The sequence below is a fragment of the Pseudophryne corroboree genome, chromosome 9 (assembly GCF_028390025.1).
Source record: "Pseudophryne corroboree isolate aPseCor3 chromosome 9, aPseCor3.hap2, whole genome shotgun sequence".
Taxonomy (NCBI): Eukaryota; Metazoa; Chordata; class Amphibia; order Anura; family Myobatrachidae; genus Pseudophryne; species Pseudophryne corroboree.
The window spans coordinates 349,397,307-349,410,658 of NC_086452.1; the positions used below are offsets into that span (position 1 = coordinate 349,397,307).

Genomic DNA, 13,352 nt, shown 5'->3' on the forward strand with positions numbered 1-13,352 from the left:
ATATAGCACATTTTGGGGGATGGAGTACTTACCTAACATATGTATTGTCTCTTACGTCCTAGAGGATGCTGGGGTCCACATTAGTACCATGGGGTATAGACGGGTCCACTAGGAGCCACTTGCACTTTAAGAGATTAATAGTGTGGGCTGGCTCCTCCCTCTATGCCCCTCCTACCAGACCCAGTTTAGAAAATGTGCCCGGAGGAGCCAGTCACAGCTAGCGGAGCTCCTAGAGCTTTTTATTTTTTTCTAAGAGTAATTTAGGCACAGGGAGGCTGCTGGCAACAGCCTACCTGCTTCGTGGGACTTAGGGGTGGGAGTAGTGTCCAACCCTGAGAGGTTAATGGCCACTATCTCTGCTGACAGGACACTGAGCTCCTGAGGGTGATGATCGTTGGCCGCCCGAGGTGACTGCTCACTCCCACAGCATGCCGCCACCCCCTAACAGAGCCAGAATATTCCGGTGGTGAGTGTGTTACCGGCGACTCGACAGGCGGGGAGCCGGTGTGAATGGCGGCAACAAGGTGGGAGCGCAGTACTGATACTGCGCTCTGGAAGGCTCAGCGGTACAGCAGGTGCGGCGCTATGAGGGGCGCCCTGGGCCAGCGCAAATACCCTTACACTGGTCACTCAGGCTATCAGGGACTCTGGTAAACACTGGTAGCATAATACCTCAGGCCAGTATACAATTTCAAATAGTGCTGGAAGACGCGCCATGTTTGGGGGTGGAGCTTCTCCTCAGAGCGGACCCAGCAGCTCACCAGCGCCATTTTCTCCCTGCAGATCCACTTCCAGCGACGCTGACAGGGAGCGCTGTCCCTCCACACGATTCCAGCTATCCTGTGCGGTATCAGGCGGTTGTAGAAGGATGGGGGAGGCTGTAAATTCGCTTTGTAGTCTATTAAGGGTACACAGTCAGCACCAGGCAGTTCTTATATAACTGTCTCTGGGGCGATGTGTGTGCTGGCTCCAAACTCTGTCTCTCTCTGAAAGTACTTGGGGGACACTGTGTCTGACATTTTCCTGTGTGTGTGTGTGTGTGTGTGTGTGTGTGTGTGTGTGTGTGTGTGTGTGTGTGCAAATTCTCACATAACCATGTGCAGGGACGCTGTGTCTTATGCTGCAGAGGAGGTATCTTCTCCAGAGGAATCCATTCCATGTACCCAGGAATGTAGTATCATGTCTCAGACTTCTGAATCTGAGCCACAATGGCTGGCTTCCATTAAGGGAATGATATCTCAGATTTCTACTAGGGTAGCCCATACTGAGACTGAAACTCAGGTTTTAAAGAAGTCTATGGAAGTTTGGTCGGGTTCTGTTCCCTTTACTTCAAGATCCGCTAACATATACCCCCAAAAAAGTGCACTTGCCCAGATTATGCAAGCCGACACGGATACCGACTCTGACACGGCAGATGGTGATGGGGATGTGCTGAGGGGGGTGGCATCCCTGGCAAAAAGGGTGAAGCTCATGATTGAGGCCATTAGGGATGTGTTACACATTACTGACACACCACCTGAGCAGGTTGAGGAGTCTTACTTCACAGACAATAAGAAAGCCTTGCTAACCTTCCCTGCGTCTAAAGAATGAAACACATTATTTGAAAAGTCCTGGGAAACCCTGGAGAAAAAATTCCAGATCCCAAAAAGGGTTCTGGTTGCTTTTCCCTTTCCTGAGGAGGATAGGAAAAAATAAGAAAACCCACCCATAGTTGACGCATCTGTCTCCAAACTGTCTAAAAAGGTGGTTTTACCTGTCCCTGGATCTACCGCGTTAAAAGAACCGGCTGATCGTAAGATTGATACTACGCTCAAATCCATATACACTGCTTCAGGAGTGGCATTAAGGCCCACTATTGTCTGTGCATAGATTTCTAAAGCCATTGTAAAGTGGTCAGGCACATTACTAGAGGACTTAGATACGGATAGAAGTGACATGAAACTGTTTTTACGTAACATACAGGATTCTGCGGGTTTCATGGTGGAGTCCATGTAGGACCCGGGTACTCTGAATGCAAGGATATCTACCATGGCTGTTCCAGCACGCAGGGGACTCTGGCTACGCCAATGGTCGGCAGACGCGCAATCCAGGAGAAGTGTGGAAAACCTACCCTTCACAGGTCAGGCTCTATTTGGGGAAGCGTTGAATGCGTGGATTTCCACAGCAACCGCGGGTAAGTCGACTTTTCTTCCCTCAGTTGCTCCTTCTATGAAGAAACCCTTTTCTTCATCAACATCGCAGTCCTTTCGGACCGCAAAGACAAAAAAGTCCAAGCCTCCTACCATCTTCTTTAGAGGTGGTCGGGCAAAACCCAAGAAGCCTGCACCTGCAGGTTCCCAGGACCAGAAGCCTGCTTCTGGTTTCTCAAAATCCTCAGCATGACGGTGGACTGCACAGCCTGGAGAACGGGCTGGTGGGTGCGAGACGTTTCAGCCATGTCTGGGTGTCGTCCGGCCTGGTTTCCTGGATACAGGATATTGTGTCCCAGGGGTACAGACTGGAGTTTCAAGAACTCCCGCCTCACTGATCCTTCAAATCAGGCTTGCCAGCTTTACTGACAGAAAGGCATATCCTACAGGAAGCCATCCGAAAATTGGAAAAGTCAGAAGTCATTGTTCCAGTCCGTGGTACCGAAACCGGATGGTTCGATCAGACCGATTTTGAACTTGAAATTCTTAAACCCTTATCTGTGGGAGTTCAAATTCAAAATGGAGTCTCTGAGAGCGGTGATCTCAGGTCTGGAGGAGGGAGAGCTTCTGGTATCCCTAGATATTATTATTATTATTATTATTATCCTTTATTTATATGGCGCCAAAAGGGTTCCGCAGCGCCCAATTACAGAGTACATATGCACATAATCAAAACAGGAAAACAGTGACTTACAGTTGAAGACAATATAGGACAAGTACAGGGCAACTAAGCATAACTACACCAGTAAACATAGAGATAAGTTCCAGGTGGCCAAAAACTGCGGGATCTGGGCAGTTGAGGATTATTAAAGTAAGAAAAGTATAAGCACATGAGGGAAGAGGGCCCTACTCGTGAGAGCTTACATTCTAAGGGGAGGGGTAGACAGACAGGGGTGACACAGATGGGGTACATAGAGAGCATGGAACAGAAGGTTAGGTTGAGATTTGGCTAGGTTGGTAAAGAAATGGGTCTTAAGAGCCCGTTTGAAGTTTTGTAGAGAGGTGGAGAGTCTGAGGGGGAGAGGTAAAGAATTCCAGAGAAAGGGAGCAGCACGTGAAAAATCTTGGAGATAGGAGTGGGAGGAAGTAATCAAAAGACAGGAGAGTCGGCGTGCATTAGCAGAGCGAAGAGGACGGGTGGGAGAGTAAAGGGAGATAAGGTCAGAGATGTAGATGGGAGAGGAGTGGGTGAGAGCTTTGTAAGTGAGTGTGAGAAGTTTGAATTGGATTCTGAAAGGGAAGGGAAGCCAGTGGAGGGCCTGTAGGAGAGGGGAGGTAGACGTAGTGCGTTTGGTGAGGAAGATGAGCCGGGCAGCAGCATTGAGGATAGATTGGAGTGGAGAGAGGTAATTGTCAGGGAGGCCAGTTAGGAGGAGATTACAGTAGTCCAGTCTGGAAATAATCAGTGAGTGAATAATGATCTTAGTGGCATCCTGGGTGAGAAAAGGTCTGATTCTAGAAATGTTTTTGAGATGAAAATTACAGGTTTGTGAGAGGTGCTAAATGTGTGGTTTGAAGGAGAGGGAGGAGTCAAGGATTATGCCAAGACAGCGTACTTGGGGGCTAGGGGAGATAGTCGTGCCATCAATGGATAATGAGATTGTGGGAGGTGAGGCTGTGCGGGAGGGTGGGAAGATGATCAGCTTAGTCTTAGACATGTTGAGTTTAAGAAAGCGCTGAGACATCCAGGAAGAGATAGCAGAAAGACAGTTTGAGGTCCGAGTGAGGAGAGCCGTGGAGAGATCAGGGGAGGAGAGGTAGATTTGAGTGTCATCAGCATAGAGGTGGTATTGGAAGTTAAAAGAACTAATGAGTTCACCTAAAGAGGACGTATAGAGAGAGAAAAGGAGAGGACCAAGAACAGAGCCTTGGGGGACACCAACCGTTAGTGGAAGTGGGGGGGAGATAGCATCATGAGAGGAGACAGAGAAGAAACGATCAGAGAGGTAGGAGGACAGCCAGGAGAGGGCAGTATCACGCAGACCAAGAGAGTGAAGGATTTGCAGAAGGAGAGGGTGGTCCACAGTGTCAAAAGCAGCAGAGAGGTCAAGAAGAATAAGCAGAGAGTAGTGGCCCTTAGATTTGGCTGCATGGAGGTCATTGCAGACTTTTGTGAGGGCAGTTTCAGTGGAGTGGAGAGAACGGAAACCAGACTGGAATGGGTCAAGCAGTGAGTGAGAGGAAAGAAAGGCAGTGAGGCGATTATAGACAATACGCTCAAGAAGTTTGGAGGCAAAGGGGAGGAGAGAGATGGGTCGATAGTTGGAGAGAGTGTTAGGATCAAGGGTAGGTTTTTTAAGAATAGGGGAGACAAGAGCATGCTTGAAGGCAGAGGGGACAGTGTCTGATGAAAGGGAGAGATTGAGAAGGTGGGCAAGATGGGAACAGGCAGAAGGAGAGAGGTAGCGGAGGTGGTGGGAGGGGATAGGGTCGAGCGGTGAGGTTGTGGGGGGGGGAGGAACGGATGAGGGCCTTGACTTCCTCGCTAGATACATGGGAGAAAGATGTCAGAGTTGGTAAGAGGGAAGGGGAGGGGTGGCAAGGGATGGGTGGTGGCTGGTTGCTGGTCTGGTGGGATGTGATATCCTGACGTATGGAGTCAATCTTGGATGTGAAATAAGTGGCAAAGTCAAGAGCAGACAATGTGGAAGGGAGAGGAGGTGGTGGTGGGTAGAGGAGGGAGTTAACAGTGGCAAAGAGGCGCCGGGGGTTGGAAGACTGGGTAGAAATGAGGATTTTGAAGTATGATTGTTTAGCAAGGGAAAGGGCAGTACTGAAGGATGAGAGCATGAATTTGAAATGGAGGAAGTCTGCTTTAGAGCGTGATTTCCTCCACTGTCGCTCGGCAGTACATGAGCATTTTTGTAGATATCTGGTGCATTTGTTGTGCCAGGGTTGAGGTGTTGATTTGCGAGGGTGAATAGTGGTTGGCGGAGCAACAGAGTCAAGGGCAGAAGTAAGAGATGCATTGTATAGGGATGTGGCTTGTTCAGGGCATGTGAGAGAGAGAAGAGGAGAGAGAAGGGAGTCAAACAGGGAGGATAGGGATGAGGTGTCAATAGCCTCAATGTTACGCTTTGTGGTGGTAGCCTTAGGAGGGAGAGATGGGGAAGCAGAGATAGATAAGTTGAAAGAGAGCAAGTGGTGGTCAGAGAGGGGAAAAGGGGAATTGGAGAAATCAGAAATATCACAGCGGTGAGTGAAAACCAGATCCAGTGAGCTCCCGTTCACATGGGAGGGTGAGGTGGTCCACTGGGAGAGACCAAGTGAAGAGGTGAGGTTAAGGAGTTTAGAGGCAGGTGATTTTGTGGGGTTATCAATAGGGATGTTGAAATCACCTAGAATAATGGAGGGAATGTCAGAAGAGAGGAAGTGAGGTAGCCAGGAAGCAAAGTTGTCGAGGAATTTGGAGGAAATGCCAGGTGGACGGTAAATTACAGCAAGTCGAAGATTAGTAGGTTGGTAGAGGCGTATTGCATCGACCTCAAATGTAGAGAATGTAAGAGAAGGTTCTGGAGGTATAAGTTGGTATGTGTAGCTTGAGGGTAAAAGGATCCCAACACCACCCCCATGGCGACCCCCGGGTCGTGGTGTGTGTGAGAATGTGAGGCCCCCAGCAGAGAGAGCAGCAGGAGAAGTGGTGTCATGAGGAGTAATCCAGGTTTCTGTAATGGCCAGGAGGTGCAGGGAGTTGGAAATGAAAAGGTCATGAGTGGGGGCCAGTTTGTTGCAAATAGATCTGGCATTCCAGAGTGCACAGGATAGGGGGTATAAGTTTGTGGGAGAGATGTGAATGAGATTATCAGGATTGCTGTAGCGTTGAGGTAGGAGTAATTTGGAAGGAAAGGATAAAGAGGGTGTGATGGTGGTGCTGGGGCCTTGGCTAGGAAGGGAGACTGCATGAGTGAGACAGGGAGAGAGTGCAGTTTGATACTGGTGGAGGAGAGGTGAGGAGACAGGCAGAGGAGGGAGAGAGCAGGGTTGAGTGGTGGGGTATAAATGGTGTGAAGGGGCAGAAGTGAATTGCAATGGGGAAACAGAAGAGGGGTAGGGAGGCAGACAGAGGAGAGGAGAGAGGATGAGATGTAGGAGACTGGGAGAGAGGGATAGAGGTGGTAACAGGGGACAGAATAAAGGATTAGAAAGACAATGAGTAATGGGGTTTGCCAGCCTGGCCATAGTGTGGATGGGGTGTAAACTGGTAGTAAAATGAGAATAGGAGGAGGAGTGGTGGCTGTATGAGAGAGCAGTGAAGTTTGCAGAAAGAAATACGATTTGCAAGTATTTAAAATGATGTTAATATCTACAGATTACCAGTAAATCAAATATTTGTTGATGTTAGATGGAAAATTACACAGTGTTGGCAAACCACAAGTCAGTGTTACTTCATCAAATATGCTTCTCAATAAAACATTTGTTTTCCAGGTATTTGCAGGGTCAGAGTAAAAGTTGTATTGCAGGTGTTTTTGCAGAAAGTGAGTGTATAGTTTCCTGGGTAAGTGAGGTTTGGAGAATAATAGGTGTGTACAAACATTTGTTGCTGCAGTCCAAGTATTGGTGGATTGTGATGATTTATTTGCTGTTGTTTGGAGTTTCCATGCAGTTTCGGTCCAGTTAAAGTCCAGTATAAGTCCCAGACGACACCCTTAGAAATTTTCTCCCTTTGAAATCTTTCTTCCAAAAAATGATTCAGCTACGCTAATTCAGCTAAACTACACACTAATATAAAGCCCAAACATGTGTATGTAAGCACATTGATTGATTGGACCCTCCCCTAGCTCATCACCCATTTGGAGCAATAAAACTTAAACAAACAAATGGTGAGTAGGGATGAAACCATTACACATTCCCCAAATAACTACAAATAAAACTTGAATAAATCTGCTAATAATATTTAATACACTAGACATACCTATGGCTAGGCATTCATGATAATCCTATATGATAATTAGCAGACTCAGTACAGCTTGCTGGGAATTGTTGTTCCACTAGACATACCTATGGCTAGGCATTCATGATAATCCTATATGATAATTAGCAGACTCAGTACAGCTTGCTGGGAATTGTTGTTCCACTAGACATACCTATGGCTAGGCATTCATGATAATCCTATATGATAATTAGCAGACTCAGTACAGCTTGCTGGGAATTGTTAATTGTTATAGATAACAAGGATGCATACCTCCACATTCCGATTTGGCCGCCGCATCAGGCTTATTTCAGATTTGCACTGTTAGACAGTCACTATCAGTTCCAGGCACTGCCATCCGGTCTCTCCACGGCACCGAGGGTGTTCACCAAGGTGATGGCAGAGATGATGGGTCTCCTCCGCAGACAGGGAGTGAACATAATTCCATATCTGGACAATCTGCTGATAAAGGCATCGTCCAGGGAGAAGTTGTTGCAGTCCATTGCGCTCACGACTCATCTGCTCAGGGAACATGGGCCCTCATTCCGAGTTGATCGCTCGCTAGCTGCTTTTAGCAGCAGTGCACACGCTAGGTCGCCCACCCTGGGAGTGTATCTTAGCTTAGCAGAATTGCTAATGAAAGGTTAGCAGTTCTGCTATTAAATATTTCCATGCAGTTTCTGAGTAGCTCCAGACCTACTCCTAGATTGCGATCACTGCAGACGGTTTGGTTCCTGGTTTGACGTCACAAACACGCCCTGCGTTCGGCCAGCCACTCCCCCGTTTCCCCAGCCACTCCTGCGTTTTCGTCTGGCACGCCTGCGTTTTTTAGCACACTCCCGGAAAACGCTTAGTTACCACCCAGAAACACCCACTTCCTGTCAATCACTCACCGATCAGCAGAGCAACTGAAAAGCGTCGCTCGGCCCAGTGTAAAATTGCATAGTTTTGTGTGAAAGTACTTAGTGCGTGCGCCCTGCGGCCCATACGCATGCACAGAACTGCCGGTTTTTAGCCTGATCGCAATTCTGCTAAAAATGGCAGCGGAATGACCCCCCTGGTTGGCTCCTGAACCTTCCAAAGTCACATTTGGAGCCGACAAAGATATTGTCTTTCCTGGGGATGATCCTCGACACGGAAGTGCAGAGGGTGTTTCTACAGGTGGAGAAAGCGTTGGTGATACAATCAATGGTCCGGGATGTCTTGATGCCTACCCGGGTATCGGTTCATCAGAGCATTTGCCTTCTGGGGAATATGGTTGCCTCCTACGAGGCTCTACAGTACGGAAGATTTCATGCTCGGTCCTTCCAACTGGATCTCCTGGACAAGTGGTCGGGATCTCACCTACACATGCACCAGAGGATACGTCTGTCGTCGAAAGCAAGGATTTCACTCCTCTGGTGGCTTAAAATACCTCACCTTCTGGAGGGTCGCAGGTTCAGGGTTCAGAACTGGATCCTTCTAACCACGGATGCAAGTCTCAAGGGTTGGGGTGCAGTCACTCAAGGGGAAACCTTCAAAGGAAGGTGGTCAAGTCTGGAATCCATTCTTCCAATAAACATTCTGGAACTGAGAGCCGTATACAACGGTCTTCTCCAATCGGCGCATCTTCTGCAAAATCAGGCCATTCAAGGACAGTCGGACAATGTGACGATGGTGGCCTACATAAACCAACAGGGAGGAACGAAGAGCAGAGCTGCTATGTCAGAGGTAACAAGAATCCTCCTCTGGGCAGAAAAACACGCAGTGGCACTGTCAGCGATCTTCCTTCCAGGAGTGGACAACTGGGAAGCAGGCTTCCTCAGCAGGCACGATCTCCATCCAGGAGAATGGGCCTCCATCCGGAGGTGTTCACAGAGGTGACCAGTCTTTGGGGCGTGCCTCAAATAGACATGACGGCCTCAAGTCTCAACCAGAAACTTCGGAGGTACTGTTCCAGGTCAAGAGACCCACAAGCAGTGGCGGTGGATGCCATGGTAACACCATGGGTGTTCAAGTCAGTGTATGTGTTCCCTCCATTTCCTCTCATTCCAAGAATTCTAAAACTCATAAAGAGAACAAGGGTTCAGGCGTTTCTCATTGCTCTGGACTGGCCAAGGAGACCTTGGTACGTGGATCTTCTGGTCTTACTGCTGGAAGATCCGAGGCCTCTTCCTCTTTGCAAGGATCTTCTGCAACAGAGGCCGTTCGTTTATCAAGACTTTCCGTGGCTACTTTTGACGGTATGGAGGTTGAACGCCAGATCTTAGCCCGGAAGGATATTCCGAGCAAGGTTATTCCTACCCTGATACAGGCTAGGAAAGGAGTAATGTCTAAACATTATCATCACATTTGGAAAAAATATGTGTCTTGGTGTAAGTCCAAGAAGTTTCCTACGGTGGAGTTTCAACTTAGACAGTTTCTCCTCTTTCTACAAACAGGTGTGGATATGGGCTTGCGTTTGGAATCCATAAAGGTCCAGATTTTGGCTTTATCCATTTTCTTTAAGAAACGATTGGCTGCACTCCTTGAGGTTCAGACTTTTTTGAAAGGGGTTCTGCACATCCAGCCTCCCTTTGTGGTGCCGACGGCGCCCTGGGATCTTAACGTGGTGTTGCATTTCCTGCAATCAGATTGGTTTGAGCCTTTACAGGAGGCTGTGGTCAAGTTTCTCACGTGGAAGGCTGTCACATTGTTGGCCTTAGCTTATGCTCAACGTGTGTCAGAATTGGGGGCTTTGTTCTGTAAAAGCCCCTACTTAATCTTCCATGAAGATAGAGCTGAGCTCAGAACGCGTCAGCAGTTCCTTACAGAGGTTGTGTCGGCTTTTCATATCAACCAACCTATTGTGGTGCCAGTAGCTACAGACTCTTCGATTACATCAAAGTCCTTGGCTGTTGTGAGGGCTTTGAAGGTCTATGTGAAGAGGACTGCTCGTCACAGGAAATTGGACTCTCTGTTTGTCCTTTATGATCCCAAGAAAATTGGGTGTCCTGCTTCTAAGCTGACGATTTCTCGCTGGATCAGGTTCACTCTTTAGCATACATATTCTACGGCAGGATTGCCGTGTCCAAAATCTGTTAAGGCCCACTCTACTCGTAAGGTGGGTTCTTCCTGGGCGGCTGCCCAGGGGGTCTCGGCTTTACAACTTTGCCGAGTGGCTGCTTGGTTAGGGTCGAACACGATTGCTAAGTTCTACAAGTTCGATACTTTGGCCACTGATGACCAAAAGTTTGGTCAATCAGTTCTGCAGGAGCCTCCGCGCTCTCCCTCCCATACTGGAAGCTTTGGTACATCCCCATGGTACTAATGTGGTCCCCAGCATCCTCTAGACGTAAGAGAAAATAGGATTTTAATTACCTACCGGTAAATCCTTTTCTCGTAGTACGTAGAGGATGCTGGGCGTCCGCCCAGCGCTTCATTATCCTGCAGTGGTTACTTGGTTCAGTACTGCTTTGTTTTTAGTTACGTACTGCGTTGTTACTTTGTTCAGTAATGTTATTCAGCTGTTGCTGAGTTTTCAAGCTAGTTAGCTTGGTTTGCCTTGTTTGTGTGAGCTGGTGTGAATCTCGCCACTATCTGTGTAAAATCCTTCTCTCGAAGTTGTCCGTCTCCTCGGGCACAGTTTCTAGACTGGGTCTGTAGGAGGGGCAGAGAGGGAGGAGCCAGCCCACACTAGTAAACTCTTAAAGTGCCAGTGGATCCTAGTGGACCCGTCTATACCCCATGGTACTAATGTGGACCCCAGCATCCTCTACAGACTAAGATAAAAAGATTTTCCGGTAGGTAATTAAAATCCTATTTTTACCCACCTTTCACTGAAATTATAAACTGTAGATTAACTTTTTTTTTTTTTTTCACTGTTGTAGTGTATTTCATAAATGTGAAAAAACACTACAGCTACAGTACATTAAATTATAAGATTACATTATATTATAACAATTCATTAACTAATTAATTTGTAAACCAATTTTTCTTTCTTTGTCTTCACAGAAATGGCTATCCTCCCCTTTCTCCTTTTCCTCATTCTCTTTGTATCCAAGTCATCTTGATATTTCTTCACTCGATATTAATGGGAAAAGGGATGAAAATCATCAAATATTACCTTCAGCTCCCACACAAGAGGCTGAGAGAGATAGTAGTGGACATTCCTGCTCGAGCTTTTCCAACCAAGAATATTTCTCCTCTGTCTGTCCTGGCTATGACCACATGGATCACAGAGGCTTCCCAACAATTGCACCTAATGGGCCTTTACCATCCCCTACTGGTGAAGATATGCCCCTTTTCCATGCTGATTACCTCTGTGCCCCACTATCAATTCCTGGTCTTGGTGTCCACAATAGGTCATTTGAACTGGATGCTCCATCTAGAGGCACATTGGTTCCTATACTTGTAGAGGAAGTCATCTATAAAGGAGAATATCATAATGAACACCCTGTGACTTCACTCCCTCCAGTAATGGAGAAGGTCAATGATGACTCAAAGGAAAAGGAGAAATGTGAAAACCTGAAAGAGTCACCCAATTCATACTCTGCAACTCCTTTCATACAGCAGCATGTGGATACAACATCACAGGAAGTGAATGTTACAGCAGGGTACTTATCATTGAATGAGCTCTCCCATAAACATTATGGCCACTGGGTATGATTGATTACAGCTGGTTGTGGCCTTAGGATTTAGCTAAGCTTGCAAAGTTCATTCTCTCTAGGGTTTGCTACGGTGATACATAGCCAGACTGAGATAGCCGAGAGACTCTTAAATGACCGTAGGAGTGATCTCCACACAAGTGGAAAGAAAGAAAAAAACAATTACTAGTTTAATGTTAAGTGTTTCCAGTCATTATTAAGTCTGGACTATGGTGTTAGAATGGAGACTGGATCCAAAAACAATTTGTAAATAGAAAATAAGTAGTATTCTTCTAGAATGCACAATTACCCAGTGCTAAAGACTTATTACACCTATTGGCCCTCATTCCGAGTTGTTCGCTCGCTAGCTGCTTTTAGCAGCATTGTACACGCTAAGCCGCAGCCCTCTTGGAGTGTATCTTAGCTTAGCAGAATTGCGAACGAAAGATTCGCAGAATTGCGAATAGAAAATTCTTAGCAGTTTCTGAGTAGCTCCAGACTTACTCAGCCATTGCGATCAGTTCAGTCAGTTTCGTTCCTGGTTTGACATCACAAACACACCCAGCGTTCACCCAGACACTCCCCCATTTCTTCAGACACTCCCGCGTTTTTCCCAGAAACACCAGCGTTTTTTCGCACACTCCCAGAAAACGGCAAGTTTCCGCCCAGAAACACCCACTTCCTGTCAATCACAGTACGATCACCAGAACGATGAAAAATCCTCGTTATGCCGTGAGTAAAATACCTAACTTTTGTGTAAAATAACTAAGCGCATGCGCTCTGCGAACCTTGCGCATGCGCAGTAAGCGACTAATTGCAATATAGCGAAAATCGGCAACGAGCGAACAACTCGGAATGACCCCCATTGTGCCTCTGCCTCAGGCTAGACACAGTCTTCTTGCAGCTTCTGAACTCTTGTGTAGAAACCATGCTGCTGTGTAACTGTGTAGAGTAATAAAGAGGTTATAATGTTTTGCTGCACAATGATGGGGTATCAAACACAACAACTGCTAACTTTTCAAAGATAATTTATACCTACAAAAAGATGGGTTATTTCCTGCATAAACCCACATTTTATTAATGTGCAAAGTGAATAATTATATTTGACAAAATGTAACAATTCTCTGCAGATATCCAGCCTTTAAAACAACTTCACAAAAGGAAAAGGAGAACCAATGTTCCTATATTAGGGATGCAGTTACAATGCCAGCTGTCAGGATTCTGGTGTTCAGGAGATCAACGCCAGAATCCCGACAGCCGGTGAAATACCGACTGACAAAATGCCGCCCGCCGCCTTGTATACCCACTCAGCCAGAGGCAGAACTCTGGGAGGCAACGGAGTCAGCTGCTGCCGGGCTCCTGCTTTGAAGGGGGGCACCTCTCCTCCTGTTCTGTGTGTTCAGCAGCATTAATCAATAAGTTAATGGACAACAGCCAGTAACTCCTCCGTAGCCGACTTCCCCACTATCCACTACACCTTACAAATCACACCCTTTTTATTATAGATACACTGGAAGCAGACACCTTACTGATGAAGCTATTTGCTCCTATAAAGGAAGCATGAGAATTCTAACTACAGATGGGTCCACGGTTATCTTGACTAGTTTTCTGTGCCTAGTATTAGAATAAACCCTTCATCTATTGTTCTCA

The 13,352-nt window shown here is 46.9% G+C and overlaps 1 protein-coding gene across 1 annotated transcript in view; it reads left to right on the forward strand.

Moving 5' to 3' along the window:
• Nucleotides 1-12,727, forward strand: part of IL2RB (interleukin 2 receptor subunit beta) — a 133,429-nt gene extending 120,702 nt beyond the window's left edge. Inside the window, exon 10 of the mRNA XM_063940655.1 lies at nucleotides 11,071-12,727. Within this exon, the coding sequence (XP_063796725.1) occupies nucleotides 11,071-11,724 (654 nt within the window). The 3' untranslated portion in view covers nucleotides 11,725-12,727. The remainder of the gene's footprint in view (nucleotides 1-11,070) is intronic.
• Nucleotides 12,728-13,352: the final 625 nt, after the last annotated feature.